Source organism: Puma concolor, chromosome C1, assembly GCF_028749965.1.
Source record: "Puma concolor isolate L17-30 chromosome C1, mPumCon1.1.hap2, whole genome shotgun sequence".
NCBI classification, from domain to species: Eukaryota; Metazoa; Chordata; class Mammalia; order Carnivora; family Felidae; genus Puma; species Puma concolor.
The window spans coordinates 165,217,146-165,231,867 of NC_141674.1; the positions used below are offsets into that span (position 1 = coordinate 165,217,146).

Below are 14,722 nucleotides of genomic sequence, written 5' to 3' on the forward strand. Positions count from 1 at the left end.
ATTTTTAAAAAAACATTTTTAAATAGTATCAAAGTAGAAAATGTAGATTCACTTCTGAGGAGGAAAGAAATTAGGTTGAGACAAATTAATAGTTTATGGAGCAATAAAATTTAGTAAGGTTTTTATTCTTTTTAATTTTTACTCTTATGTTTGTATTCTAATAAACGTACTTTGCTCTGTTTATAAGTTTTTCTAAATTCAGAGCCTGAATACATTTACTTATCAGGTAGGTGGAGTTGACAAATTTAGATCTTCAATAAGTTTGAAACAGGAGTGCTTGGGTAGCTCAATCGGTTGAGAGCTTGAGTGTCTGACTCTTGATTTTGGCTCAGGTCATGATCTCACAGTCGTGAGGCTGAGCCCTGTGTCAGGCTCCAAGCTCACCATGCTGAGCATGGAGCCTGCTTGGGATTCTCTCTGCCCCTCCCCCGTTCACTCACACATACCCACGCACTCTCTCTCTCAAAATAAACAAACATAAAAAAAAAAAAAAACACTTCGAAAGAAGTCAAATTACAAACTAAGATTTAGCAGATCATCAATTCATGATCATCTTTATATATATTAATAGTTATTTTGGAGTCCATAAACTATATCTAAATCTCTACAATTTTTACAATGAATTGAAGTTATACCGTAGAATAACTTACCACATTATTTTCTTCCGATTTTCTAAAGCAGCTCTGTTCTCCATGATTGTTTCAAAATAGCCAGTCACAATTCTGTAAATTACCCCCATTCTTTGACCCTTTGACTGATTTGCACACGATCTAACAGGTAGTATTATAATTTTGCAAAGTAATATTAGAAAAAAATAAGAAAACAGGTTACATTTTTAAAGTAATCTTAAACTCTAACACTATTATTGATTGGCAGTGTGAAATGGATGGTTCAGTATAAAGTATCCTGCATTAAGAGCTGAGATCTGAGTTCCAGCTTGGTTTAGATGCTAGCTACTCCTGTGACATTAAATCATTTAGCTTTTCTGACACACTCAGCATATAATACTTAAGGACAATCATTATATAATTAGAATATCTCTCCCTTTCTCTCTGTCTCACACACAAAAACACATATACACTCAAAGCTGTAAGTCTCCTGACTCAGTCATGTTCTCCATAACATTGTGTATCTAATGAATAAAATGCAAAAGACAAATTTCAGCAATAAAAGGCATAGGTTAACAACTAGCAAAATTTCCAAATGTGGGTTCTATTAGTATTTTGATGGAATTTGGCAACTATTTATTGAGTGACCCCATGTCTGTGTGAGTGGGGAGATATCCCAAGCACGGGAAGAGGAAGCTAGGGGATTATAAAAAAAACTTTGCATATGCAAACCACAGAAAACATTAGGACAGCTACATTAAAAGTGGGACGGGGAGGGGAGCGGGGAGACCAGAAAACAATAGCAATAGTTGTGTTCTAGAAGCAAAATTACACAGGCTCTGTTGGCCCAATCAGTAAGTTTGAACCTCATCCCAAGAACAAGGAGGAATCATGGAACAGTTTAAGCAATGGTAGCAGGATTCCTTTTCCAATTCTGAAAATTCATTCGGGCTATAGTGCACATCATAAATAGCAAGTGGGCAAGACTGAAGATAGAAACTAGTGAAGAGACAGTTTGGAGATAATGGAAGCCTGAATTAGAAGGCAGCACAACAGTAATTAAGAGCAAGACTTCTGAAGTAATCTGCCTACATTCAAATCCCAGATTTTTCCATTGCCCAAGTTGCTTACTCTCTCTACAGCTCAGGTTTCTCATCTATAATCCAGAAATAAAAATCCTCACAGGGTTATGCCAAAGAACAAATAAAATAAGATACATACAACAGTTAGCATGTTGCCTGGCACAGAGGAAGAATGCAAATGTTTTATTATCATTTATTGACGTAATGTTAATGGGATGGAAAAATGAGAAAATAACTCGAAGATGTTTTGGAGACAGAAACTGACAGTGAAGATATAAGAAGAAGGGGGAAAGGGCTGAATGGGCACTGCAGTTCAAACACATAATGTTTGAAAGTTTTGAAGGTCTGAAGGAGAAAATGGTGTTCGTTTTTTGATATACTGATTGTAAGAGACATTAAGAAGGCAGGTGAATATATCTCTCTGAAGTGAAGCAAACAGATCAAGGCTGGAGATTTGAGAATCAGAGAGACAGGTGTTAATTAAATCCATGGGGTTGATGACATCCTCCAGGGACAGAATATGCAGAGTGAAAAAATGTGGCACTAGGTAGAAGCTATGGAACACCAGTATTTAATGGGCGCACAGGGAAAGAGAAAGGACGCTGAGAGAAAGGGGCCAGAGTGTGAGAGGTCAAAAGCCAAAAGAAAAAAAGAAAGTGTTTCAAACCAAGGGGAATGCTCAGCAATGTCAATACTGTCAAACAGTGAAATAAGTTAAGGACTGAGAGTTTTCACTGGATTTAGCAACAAGTTATTCATTCACATAATAAATATGTGTCAAGCACTGTGTTAGACCTGGAGATACAGCGGTGAGTAAGACAAAAAAAGAGGCTTGCACACACAGATTTTATGTTGCGAAGGCAGACTGTAAACCGGTAAACAAATAAAATATTGAAAGTGTCCAATAGTAGAGATTAAGTGATATGACAGAGAGCAACAGGCAGAGGCCAGCTTTAGACCAGGGATGTAAGAGCATACCTCTCTGAGAAGAGACCATTTAAGCGGAGACCTAATGCAGGAACGGGCTTAGCGTGGTCACAGAATTGGAAGGGCCCGTGAAGCTGTAGCAAATGGTGGAAGAGGCATGGAGGGGTAGCAGCCAGACCACGTTTGTAGATCATGCTGAGGACACAGTGAGAAGAGTTTAGAAAATATCTGTTGAGCATTTCTTAGTAGGGAAGCTCACTCTAGCTAATGGCACTCAATAGTTTGTTTTTCCTAGCCTCAATAGTAGTTTCTTATAGTAGTCTTAAGAATCAGAACATTTTACCACTCTCACGAACCATTAACTACTTATTACAATATCAGAATAACCTTTTCTGTTTTCAAGCGTACTATACAATCACTATACAATGGGTAAGCATGTTACCCATTGCATTAATTTTACTAATCCCCTTTTAACCTTCTTCCACATTTCTTGCAAAGTTATTTCTCATAATATTTGCTTGATTCTATCATTAAGTTATATTTCTCTGAAATACTCATTTTCAAGCAATGTATATCAGAATTTGAATGTTTTAAAACAAGACGACTCAACAAGATGTTACTAAAATATTTATGAGCCCATAACGTACAAAATCTGATGGATTCACTCCCTCCCCCCAAAAAAAAATTACATTCAGAGATGATATTCCACAGCTTCAGGTTCCTATTTCCTTAATCTATGTGTTTCTATACATGTATAAGATAGAGAAAAGCTGATGCAGAGAATACTGGCTTGATTCTGAGCAGCTGAATTCTATGTTCACATTATTTTTTCATTTCCTTATTTGCAAGAGGAAGAATTTATAGCCCTTCATATTTCACAAGGATATCAATAATATAAAATGCTACCATCTGCTTAATTATCTATGAATAATTGGCCTATTATACAAATTATTTCTCACCTTCCCTATACTCCGACAAGTAGGTATCATACTTCCCATTTTACAGTTGAAAAACCAGTCTCAGAGAGGTTGAGTTACTTGCCCAAGACTGCAGAGCTGAAATTTAAAGCGTTTTGTAATCTCAAAAACTCTGGTCCCTGTGCCATAATGCCTCAGACTATTAACAGATTGGGTTCATTAAAATACCTATCATATATAAGATACTAAATCATAAATATGAATTTTTAATAACAAATATTATTTTATTAAATTTTTAATAAACTACATACAATTTAGAAATATTTCCCATATGTACCATTCCTGTATATGCTTCCCTTTGGCATAACTTGATTTCAATTTTTTGAATAATGGAGAAGAAAGATAAAAGGAAAATAAGATAACCAACCACATTGTATGCAAGGTATGAGAATTACCATTCTGGGTCTAATGTTTTGCCAGTTAATACATATATTAAACCCAATGAACTACTAGTAACTACCTATTCTCACAGTACTTCTTTGTCTCTCAAAATTAAAAATTACAAATGGCTTAAGGTTTTCCCGAATCAGGAAACTCTAATCTCTGATTAGAACGTCTACATGTCACTATTTCTCTGAGTTTGAAAGGCAATTGGTCTGAACAGAAGCATCAAAATTTGCTCTCAGGAGAGTCTATGGATTAATTTTATTGTGAGCTCCCCTTACTAAGATTTTTCAGATAGCCAAGTCATCTACCAAGACACTGTCTGAAGAAGTCTAGATATTTAACAAAAAGAAACTGCTGCCAGATCATCTTTATTTTCCTTAACAATACACACACAAGAGCACAAAATTCACTTATAATATCACCATTATTTTACAAGTATAAATAATGCTCAGAATTCAAGTACAGTCAAGTGCAGAGATATTTCCTATATGTTAATATGTAAACATAAGCTAATTATATACATCATGTGCCTTTGGCCCAGCTGCAAAATAAGAAACATCAAAAAGAAACACTGCACTTGACTGTTCAGTTGCATTCTTACTGAGAATTCGTACCAATGCCTATATAGTTATTTGTAACTTTCATACCACTTAATGTAAATGCCTAAATAGACATTTCCCCTCCTGGAAAATATCTCAAGAATTAAAATTTTATCCATTTTTGATAATGAATTATTTAAAATCTTAATTGGGTTTCATTCCTTAAAACGAACACTATTAGAACTTACTCATAACCAAAGTTCTTCCTATGTCAAAATGGGTATTATTTACAGGTCACACATAGAGAAAACAAGAATGCTATGTTTGTTTACTTTTAGAATGGAAGAAAACATCTAAAAGCTGGCTAAACAGTGTGGGTCTTTGTACACTCCAAAGGATCTTCCTTTACTGATATCCCTTGCCTTTAATTTAATACCCAGTAGCTAAAATTCTGACATATTGAAATAGCTAAGTAATCTGAATTCAAATGATATCAAGCACATCCTTAGAGGGGAAAAAAAGAAAGCAGCACCTAAAAAGCAATAACTGACATCAACAAGTCTACAAATGTCCAGTGGAAGGCACGTGGAAGCATTTACTACACTGCCATCAAAGATTCTCCACTGAGTTCAGGATTCGGAATAGAATCCACTCTGGGAACTGTTGATTTGGCTTCATTCACCGAGGTCTCCTCATTCTCGGTCTCTTGTCTCTCCTCCGGGTCCTCTGTGCCAGAAATTTTTTCAATCCCTTGGTTTGTCTGCTCTGTATCTGATATTTTCTCATCTGTCTGCTCTGTACTGTTATCAAGAACATCTTGTTCTTCTAAAGATTCTGAAAAGATAAAGAGTCAAGATTTTAGGCATATCCAAATGTTAAAACTGCTAAATAAGATAAACAAAAGATAAGCACACACATACATGAACTAAGAAACAGAAGAATGGTCCAACATTATCCTTAAAATCTTTTAAAATATGTACTTAACTCCTTGTAGCATACCCATATATGAGTTGGTATGAATGAAGGATGAAAAAAAACAATTTGGGGAAAACAAATGCATAAACACACTTTTACCCAAAGCCCTATATTTTCCTAAAATTTAGCAACTTTCACAATATTCAGGAAATTTCCTAAAGATGTATTTGAAAGTTAAATGTCCAGGGGCGCCTGGGTGGCGCAGTCGGTTAAGCGTCCGACTTCAGCCAGGTCACGATCTCGCGGTCCGTGAGTTCGAGCCCCGCGTCGGGCTCTGGGCTGATGGCCCGGAGCCTGGAGCCTGCTTCCGATTCTGTGTGTCTCCCTCTCTCTCTGCCCCTCCCCCGTTCATGCTCTGTCTCTCTCTATCCCAAAAATAAATAAACGTTGAAAAAAAAAAAAATTTAAAAAAAAAAAAAAAAAAAAAAAAAAAAAAGAAAGTTAAATGTCCAAATAAAGCAAACTAAGTTCCAACAGATTTATGTGCCATAAGAAAACAGTACAGCAAATGAGGCCAATGTATTAACTCCCAGATCATGTTTCCTGAAAGAACTATGTCCCTGGCACCCAGGCAACCCTGTAAACAATAAATGTGTGTGTGTGTGTGTGTGTGTGTGTGTGTGTGTGTGTGTAGGCTGTGCTATTCCCCACACTGATTTGCATCTCTATTATCCAAAGACTAGGGTGATCTGGATCTACCTTCTCCCATGAAAAGTCTCCCTTCAACCCTCTGCAAGACAAGTTCTCAGGATTTAAACCTCTGGGTCAGAATATGCTATATACCTAGAATACTAAGAGAAGGGAAGGGTCTTTGGCCCCTGTCGCCAGAGTAGAAGCTAAGGGAGGGTCTTGGTTCCTACCTGAAAATTTACTCCCTTTAAACTCTCTTTTGAGTTTCATTAAACTCAAATCCCTAATAATAATTATTATTATTTTATTCAATAAAGTCCCTTTAATTCTTTAAAGTTTAAAAAATTAAATGCCAGTGGGGAGGGGAAGATGTCAGAAGCAGAAAGCTTTGGGCCTCTTATTTTCCAAGTCAAAAATAAAAATCTAGCTTTTGTTTTTGTAATAGATAGTAACAAATATCCTTGCTAGGAGAAATATCGTTAAATCACATCAGCTAAACAAATAAGCAGATTTTATTATGCTCATACAAGATCCCTAACGATACACTACAAATGTTATTAATTCAAAAAATCGGAGGAAAAACCAGTTTACGTTAGTAAAAAGTTCAAGTTTAGTTCCTTTACAGTACAGGTCAGAGTCTTGCTAAATAAATAAAATTAGTTAATAGTTTTGCAAAGAAATTATGTGCTGTATGCACACAGAAATGTGGAGGTCTTACAAAGTCATGGTTTACCATTATCAGTTTTAATAAATACAAATTATCTATATTTCACATATATAGTAATTATGTAATTACATATATAGTAATTCACATAAAGTAATTATGTCTTTAAACATATCTTGGACTATAGTTTACAGAATTAGTTATAACCTCCTTCCCTCTTTCATATATAGAATGAAAGGCCAAAATTCCACAGTTGGGAACATCCAAGTTAATGAGGTTTTACTGTATGAAAATTCACATGATCCCCAAAAGTAGTGAGTAATGTTCACAAATCCTATTTATGTCAACTGTCACAAAAATGCTATTCTCATCTTAAAAGGAACTGAAAATGACATTGCTGTACCACTTGGAATCTTCCAAAACTCAAGGTAGAAAGGCAGTAGATTGTTTGAGTTTTGTTATATGAATGTTCCAGTGCATAAAGGAAAAGCAGAAAGTACATATGAAACTCTCTAAACATGTACAGAGCATTTCTGCCACAAGGGCAAGCAAGTTCTTCAGTGGAAAACTTCAGGAGTTGCCAACCATTTGTAATTCTACCCTCTCAGAATTTATCCAGGGTAGAATTCTAAGAGTCACGGTTTTCCACAACTCTCTGGCCATTGAGAGTTCTTACTTGCCAAGAACTTTACCATTTGTTATATTTTAGAAAGGCTTCTGGAAAAAAAACCACAAAACAAAACAATAAAGCCACACAAAATGAAAAGAAAAAGCTCAGAATCCGGGACTCACCAATAAATGTGTTTAAGTGAATAGAGGCCCATGTAATTTGTCACACTGTCTGACCAACTGCCTCAGTACTGAACTTAAACAGAAGTACTCAAGTTGATTGTTTATCATCTTAAAGCTTTGTCATGTAACTATTTTCAGAAGCAGACACATCATTGGTCAAATCCAATTTAATTTAAAAATTCTGGGGTCTTAAAGCAGATAACACAAAAAGAAGTACTACAATACTTAAATTTGTAAATGTCTATTAAGATAAATTCTAAGAAATACCATGGGCTATCATAATTAGAAAATGACATCGGGGCGCCTGGGTGGCTCAGTCAGTTAAGCAACCGACTTCAGCTCAGGTGATGATCTCACAGTTTGTGAGTTCAAGCCCCGTGTCGGGCTCTGTGCTGACAACTCAGAGCCTGGAGCCTGCTTCAGATTCTGTGTCTCCCACTCCCTCTACCCCTCCCCTGCTCACACTCTGTGTCTCTCTGTCTCTCAAAAATAAATAAATATTAAAGAAAAAAATTTTTTAATTAAAAAAAAAGAAAATGACATCATACACAAAGTTTGCTTGTCAATACTGTATCATTTGCAAAGAATACACAGAATACTAAAAATTGGTGAAATTATGGGTAGGGCTTGAAAATAATCAAAAAGCTATTAATGACTACTTCTCCTCTCCCAGGTTAATTTGCGGAAAAGTCATTTTAAGACTAGTAATACTACAGAAAAACCAGTATGTGTCATGATGCCTATATCGCAGACCTAAGTCTAAATGACATAAATATTTGATTTTTAGGTGCCAATGCCATTTTGTGAAAAGTCATCCAAATAAGATTTAAGTGAATTAGGTGTACAAGATTAACAGAGAATTACGTGTTTAATAACTAAACCACAGGGCTTTATAATAAGATCATTAAATGTATTCTAAATTTACTTTATTTCTATGGGAGAATATCATTTGCCTATTCTAATAAAAACAGCAAATTTTTTCTGCAAAGTTGTAGTTTAAAACAGCTTGGTGGTAAAAAATACATTACAAAAGATGTCAACATCTGGGCAGAAAATACTAAAACAGAAACCAGCCTTTGTGTTTACACTAATTAAACAGGCCTCTTCTCCCCTGTGCAAAACCAATTTAACACCAAAATTAAAACAAAGTTACCTGAATGACCTATGTAAGACAATTTTAAAAATCAGTTTTGGCAAGCATAGTGTTAAGAAACCAACATATCACAATCATAAAACAAAAATGACCCATGGAATTTGTTCCTTCCCCCATTCCTACCCCCTGCCCCACTCTCACCTCAGTATCTTTGAGAGAGAAGCTTTCTCTACCAAATTGTAACAATTGGCTTCCAGTTGGTTTGGGCAAAGCCTCAACTCAGCTAGATAACTCAAACTCATAAAACTGAGTATAACTGTATAACAAATACCAGTGCCTCATCTATAAACCATGCACATGCAAAAACATGTAAGAACATCACCTTACTTTTAGGTTTTTATTCTAGCTCTTGAAAGAGTAATTTTCTAAGAAAACTAAAGAATAGTCTAGCAAAACAAATTCATGTATTTCCTTTAGAAATATATAATTTCCACAGGGGAAAAAAACCCACGATTCTATTTAGTTTATGCCTTTGAAAACCCTTCATATTTTAGTGGATTCATTTAGATTCTTACTTTTTATTCCTTTTACAATAACAAAAATTTGTCTTGCTAATGCATCAAACTTTTGCCTTGCCCACACATCAGTACCCACTATATGTGTAAAACTTACCCAAAGGAGAATTTGTTCAAATAGAATGAACAGTTTGTCTTTGAACTAACTCATAGGTTTTAAGCAAAGCAGTTTTTACAAGATTTTTCTGCCTTGAGGAAAAGGGTCAACTTATATTAAGGAACAAAGACATAAATCTCGTCTCATCTCAAAACTTAACCCAATAGTTCAATGAATAAAATTCAATTAAATAAAAACCACCTATGAGAAAATAACTCATAATGAGCAATAGAATATTGTTTAACAATAGTACTGTTATTTAGCATTGGTAAAAAAAAAAAATCCATTAGATGAGTAAGAAATGTCATTATTAGGCAACAATGTAAAACTATTAGGTGAAAGCGTTTTAGAAAAGAGAATCAGAAGGGCATAAGATCTCTGTGTCTAGGGGCGCCTGGGTGGCGCAGTCGGTTGAGCGTCCGACTTCAGCCAGGTCATGATCTCGCGGTCCGTGAGTTCGAGCCCCGCGTCGGGCTCTGGGCTGACGGCTCAGAGCCTGGAGCCTGTTTCCAATTCTGTGTCTCCCTCTCTCTCTGCCCCTCCCCCGTTCATGCTCTGTCTCTCTCTGTCCCAAAAATAAATAAACGTTGAAAAAAAAAAAAAATTTAAAAAAAAAAAAAAAGATCTCTGTGTCTAAAACAAACATGCAGGGGCGCCTGGGTGGCGCAGTCGGTTAAGCGTCCGACTTCAGCCAGGTCACGATCTCGCGGTCCGTGAGTTCGAGCCCCGCGTCAGGCTCTGGGCTGATGGCTCAGAGCCTGGAGCCTGTTTCCGATTCTGTGTCTCCTCTGTGTCTCCCTCTCTCTCTGCCCCTCCCCCGTTCATGCTCTGTCTCTCTCTGTCCCAAAAATAAATAAACGTTGAAAAAAAAATTTTTTTTGAAAAATAAAAAATAAATAAAACAAACATGCAAAAACATCCTATAGGCAAATATACACCTTGAGGAAGTTGTACATAATTAAATATCAACAAAGGTACAAGCTTTTTGGATCTGATAAATACACAGAATTCAACAAAGTTTACATTATCAAATAGTTCAATTTCCTAGAGCCTCACAACGAACAACACTAAAAATAAAATTTTCTCTAGTTTAACATACCTAACAGTAACAGTATATTGCTTAAAAGAAAAAAGCAGAAATCAATTACCAAAATAAATTTCACCTTAAATTAATTTTACTATTTTTGATAATATTGATTAAAGGCCATGAGTTTTATTATTAGCAAGTTATTTCCAATTAAGTAAAAGCTATTTTTTATTAAAATAATTACATATGAGCTAGACAAATACAACTGAGCAATTAGAACAACATTAACATTTTTCAAACATGCTAACCTAAAATCACTGTACTGGTACACTAACAATACAGAAATCTCTTTTTCTAATTATTATCATAGTTAACAAAAAAGAATGCTACATATCAAGTATTCTGGAAAGCACATTTTAACAAAGCAAAACTGATAAACCACTTTAATGTGGATTAGCGGAGATTCAGGTATTATTGCACCACTCATTTAGCCATAAAAGAAACCCAGTAACCTAAAAGTACTTCATTACTTTGGCATACCACATCTAGTATGCTCCTAGATAAAAAGAAAATCCATCGTCCTAATTTCTTGTGTTTCTTCAATATTCTATTACCAAAGCATCTGGACACACAATTCTAGAAAAAAAATTCCAGGAATCCAAATGAGTAATTAACGGGAGAAATTTCTTCCAGGTCTCCTTCTTTGATGAAAACTTTCCAACATTTCATATGTTGTTCTAAAGAGTGATCCAAAAATTTTTCAAAAACCTTGTGTCTCATCCTAAATGCAAAATCTTCCAGTAGCAGAATCAAGACAAAACTTAATTTCAAAGTCTTATATCATAGATTGAAAAAAAAAAAAAAAGGCTGCTTCTAATGATTCAAGATTATTCATATAAATGGTTATAGAATATTTGTTGAAAGAAAAATCCAGATGGAAAAAAGTTACCTTTTAGTTCCATCTGTGAATTCAATCACCTAATCTCTGCAGTTTCTATAATTACTAAGGAGCTACTTCACTACTTTTAAAAAATATGAAAATAAAAGCAGGAAAGATTTTTTTTTTCTTTTGGACCTCAAGTTTTTACATCAAGAATGTGGAAATCAGACATATAAGCCCTCCATTATACTGGCTCTTGGCACCAAAAGTAGACGATTGAGATGATATGGCCTTACTGTTCAATTTAGACTTAAGGGTATGCCGCCAGCATTCACAACAAATGCAGCTTCATCTTTCATCAGAATACTTCCTAGTCGTCTACTAAAGAACTGCAGCTTGGAAATGATAACTGTGTATCACAGTGCTGAGACAGAATCTTGGAGAAAAGTTTCAATCTTCTGGAAAGCCAAAGAAGTAAAAAATTCTCATAGCCACTTCAATGAATCCAAAGAGAAGTATGAAAAAGTTACTCCTCCAAAGATCATCTCAACCAAATGGAATTGTTGCTTCAGTTTCCAGCACTACACAGCTGTCAGACCTTGCCTCAAGTTTTGTCTTCACCTATAAACATTACCTTATTAGGGCTGAGTCTGAGCCAGTTAGACTTCGTTCTGGAGATTTCAGATAGAAAATGAGACATCTGGGGTATTGCTCCTCCTAGATTTGATGAGAAGGAAAGGTATAGCTGGGTGTTGTTTGCTAACTATCCATCTCAACCCTGGGAGAAGATATAAAGCATGGGACTCATCAAGATTTTTATTTTGTTGGCTGTTTTTCCTTTTGTTTCTTTGTGTGTGTGTGTGTGTCCCAACTATTGGCTTTCAAATATTCACTTTAGCTTTCATAAGCAAGGTTACTTATTTATGGAAAGGACTTCAAATTTTCCTCTAGGCATCTTCAGTATGAAATTCCTTAGTTTTCAGTTCCAAGAGGCTGCAATAGCAAGGCAGGTGATTTGCATGCAATAATCTGCTTCAGAGCATGACTTAAGCAAAAGAAAAAATGTGATATGTTTGGAGTTGATACTGCAGACTTGGAGAAAGTGAATGTATTGATTCAGTGTTGAAAGTATACACACTTCTTGTCATGGCTATCTGTGTTCAAATTCATTCTGATGCATGTTAGTAAGCCAAAAGCCAAGTCCAAATCAACACACGTATTTTAGGTTCACTCTTCAAAGTTAAAAAAAAAAAAAAAAAGATACTCAAATTTTTATATTAACCTTCTGATATCTGAAAATTCACTGCTTTATTGTTCTCAGTTAAAGCAGTTTTTTCACTACTCAGTGTTTGTATAAAGAAGAAATCAAATATCTATAAATGAGAATTCCTAGAAATTAAAAGGATGAATACAGACTGCTAAATACACTATGTGAACTAAACTTCTAATATGGATTTTTTTCTACATCAGGCATAGCACCAAAATATCATGGCCTGTGCCATAATTTTAGCATCTCCATGACTAGGAGCTGCTTAACAAATAGCTCCCCACCTAATATTAACAAGAAACAGTTGGCAATTAATAGTCAGATCTTCCACCTCATCTTTTCCATTTGCTTATGAAACTTCCACAAGAAGTCCTAAAACAGAATTAAAGATGAATCCTAAAAACCAATGAATTCTGATAAATTCTGTTTCTCTTTTGCAAAAGGTTGTTTTACATCAAAGGCATACAGTAGCAATGTTAAATCTTGTGCACCTCAATAAATTGTTTCAAAGAAACACCAGTCCTATCAACATACTTATCCAAAGAATGCCAAGGACGACTTTCCAGTTCCAAAGTTTCTTGCTTCTGGTAACCTTACCAATTCCAATGGTAGGCACAAATCTATTTTATCAATGTTAACTACAAATTATAGCAGAATTTTACCCTTACAAGTAGTTGCATAATTCTTATAACATGCTTCACTTAAATAAATTGAAAAAATGATTCCATGAAAGTATCACTAGTCAAATCTCCCAACAGTTCCTAGATGTCACTCCATAAACAATGTTTACCCAGCTGTGGGTGGATGCTGCTTAACACAGGGTAACCTACATTTTAAAACTGAAACACATCATACCAATCACACAGGAGGGCTGAGTATCAGAGCAATAGCTGATATATGCATGCTGCAATATCTGATAAATTAATCCATTCTTATCTAAAAGCATTATGCTTTTAATGTTAAATAACAAACATTATTAAAAGATAAAACTTTTTAATTAACATATTCATACCTTCACTGGTCTGGTTCTCTGACGAAATCACACTTCCTGAGGGCAAGGGACCAACTGAACTTGAGCTTTCCACTGCCTGCCTCTTCTCAAAACTAAACTCTGGAAGTCTTGGAGCCTGAGGTCTAGTTTTTCTTGCAGGATTCAAGAAAAAACAGTAGGCACATCGAAAAGCTGCAGAGAATTTTTTTAAAAAATAAACAAAACCACAAACCAAAAAAAATAAAAATTCAAGGACTAATCAGATCATTCTCAAGATTACTTTTGCAAATAGTCAAAGAACCCTTCAAAAGTTATTTATCCCTTGTGAAACTACATCTAGTTTTAATAATAATGCCAGGTGCTCTAACAAAAGCTAATTTTAAAGCATAATTTCTAATTATTATTAGAATTAGAATATTAATTTTAAAACAGAAAAGTCAGAGAAAGACAGATATATGTTTTCAGTCATATGAGGAATTTGAGAAACTTAACAGAAGACCATGGGAGAAGGGAAGGAGAAAAAAGTAGTTTCAACCAGAGAGGGAGGCAAATCATAAGAGACTCTTAAATACAGAGAACAAACTGAGGGTGGATGGGGGGGTTGAGGAATACGTAATGGGCATTGAAAAGAACACTTGTCGGGATGAGCACTGAGTGTTGTATGTAAGCAATGAGTCATGGGAATCTACTCCCGAAGCCAAGAGCACACTATGTACACTGTATGTTAGCTAACTTGACAATAAATTGTATTTTAAAAAATAATAAATAAATAATAAGTAAATAAATAAATCAGAAAAGATGGTAAGTTACACAGCAGGTTATCTAATAGCAAAACAATATTAATAATGATCCAAATGTATTACAGAAATTACATTTCTAGTCACTATAATCATTAGGGATTTTAAAATCCAGAACATTGCTCACGTGCCCAAGAAACTATAGTATGTCATATTTAAGAAACATAAGTAATTTAGCACAATAATTTTTAATAGTGGCTGCACATGAGAATCCTCTGAGGAGCTTAAAAAAAAAAGCCTGGACCCACCCCAAATCAATTAAAACAGACTCTTAGTTGGTGGGTCTTGGGCATTGTATTTTTAAAAGCTCTTCAGGTGATTCTGATGCACAATGAAGTTTGAAAAGACCTAGAAGTTGTACGCTATATGAGGAAAAAACCTGCATTGTTGTTCCTGCTTTGCTCTGTGTTCTAA

The 14,722-nt window shown here is 35.1% G+C and overlaps 1 protein-coding gene across 3 annotated transcripts in view; it reads right to left on the minus strand.

Annotated features, from left to right (window-relative positions):
- Positions 1–4,333: 4,333 nt before the first annotated feature.
- LNPK (lunapark, ER junction formation factor) overlaps positions 4,334–14,722 on the minus strand; it is a 76,433-nt gene continuing 66,044 nt past the window's right edge. For 2 of the 3 annotated variants that reach the window (XM_086718936.1, XM_025934954.2), the window contains exons 12-13: positions 13,533–13,703; positions 4,334–5,354 (exon numbers count right to left, since the gene is read on the minus strand). In XM_086718936.1, coding sequence (XP_086575062.1) covers positions 5,119–5,354; positions 13,533–13,703 — 407 coding nt within the window. In that variant the 3' untranslated portion in view covers positions 4,334–5,118. Of the gene's footprint in view, positions 5,355–11,887; positions 11,971–13,532; positions 13,704–14,722 lie in introns of all 3 variants that reach the window. The other variant, XM_086718937.1, reaches the window with a different exon arrangement.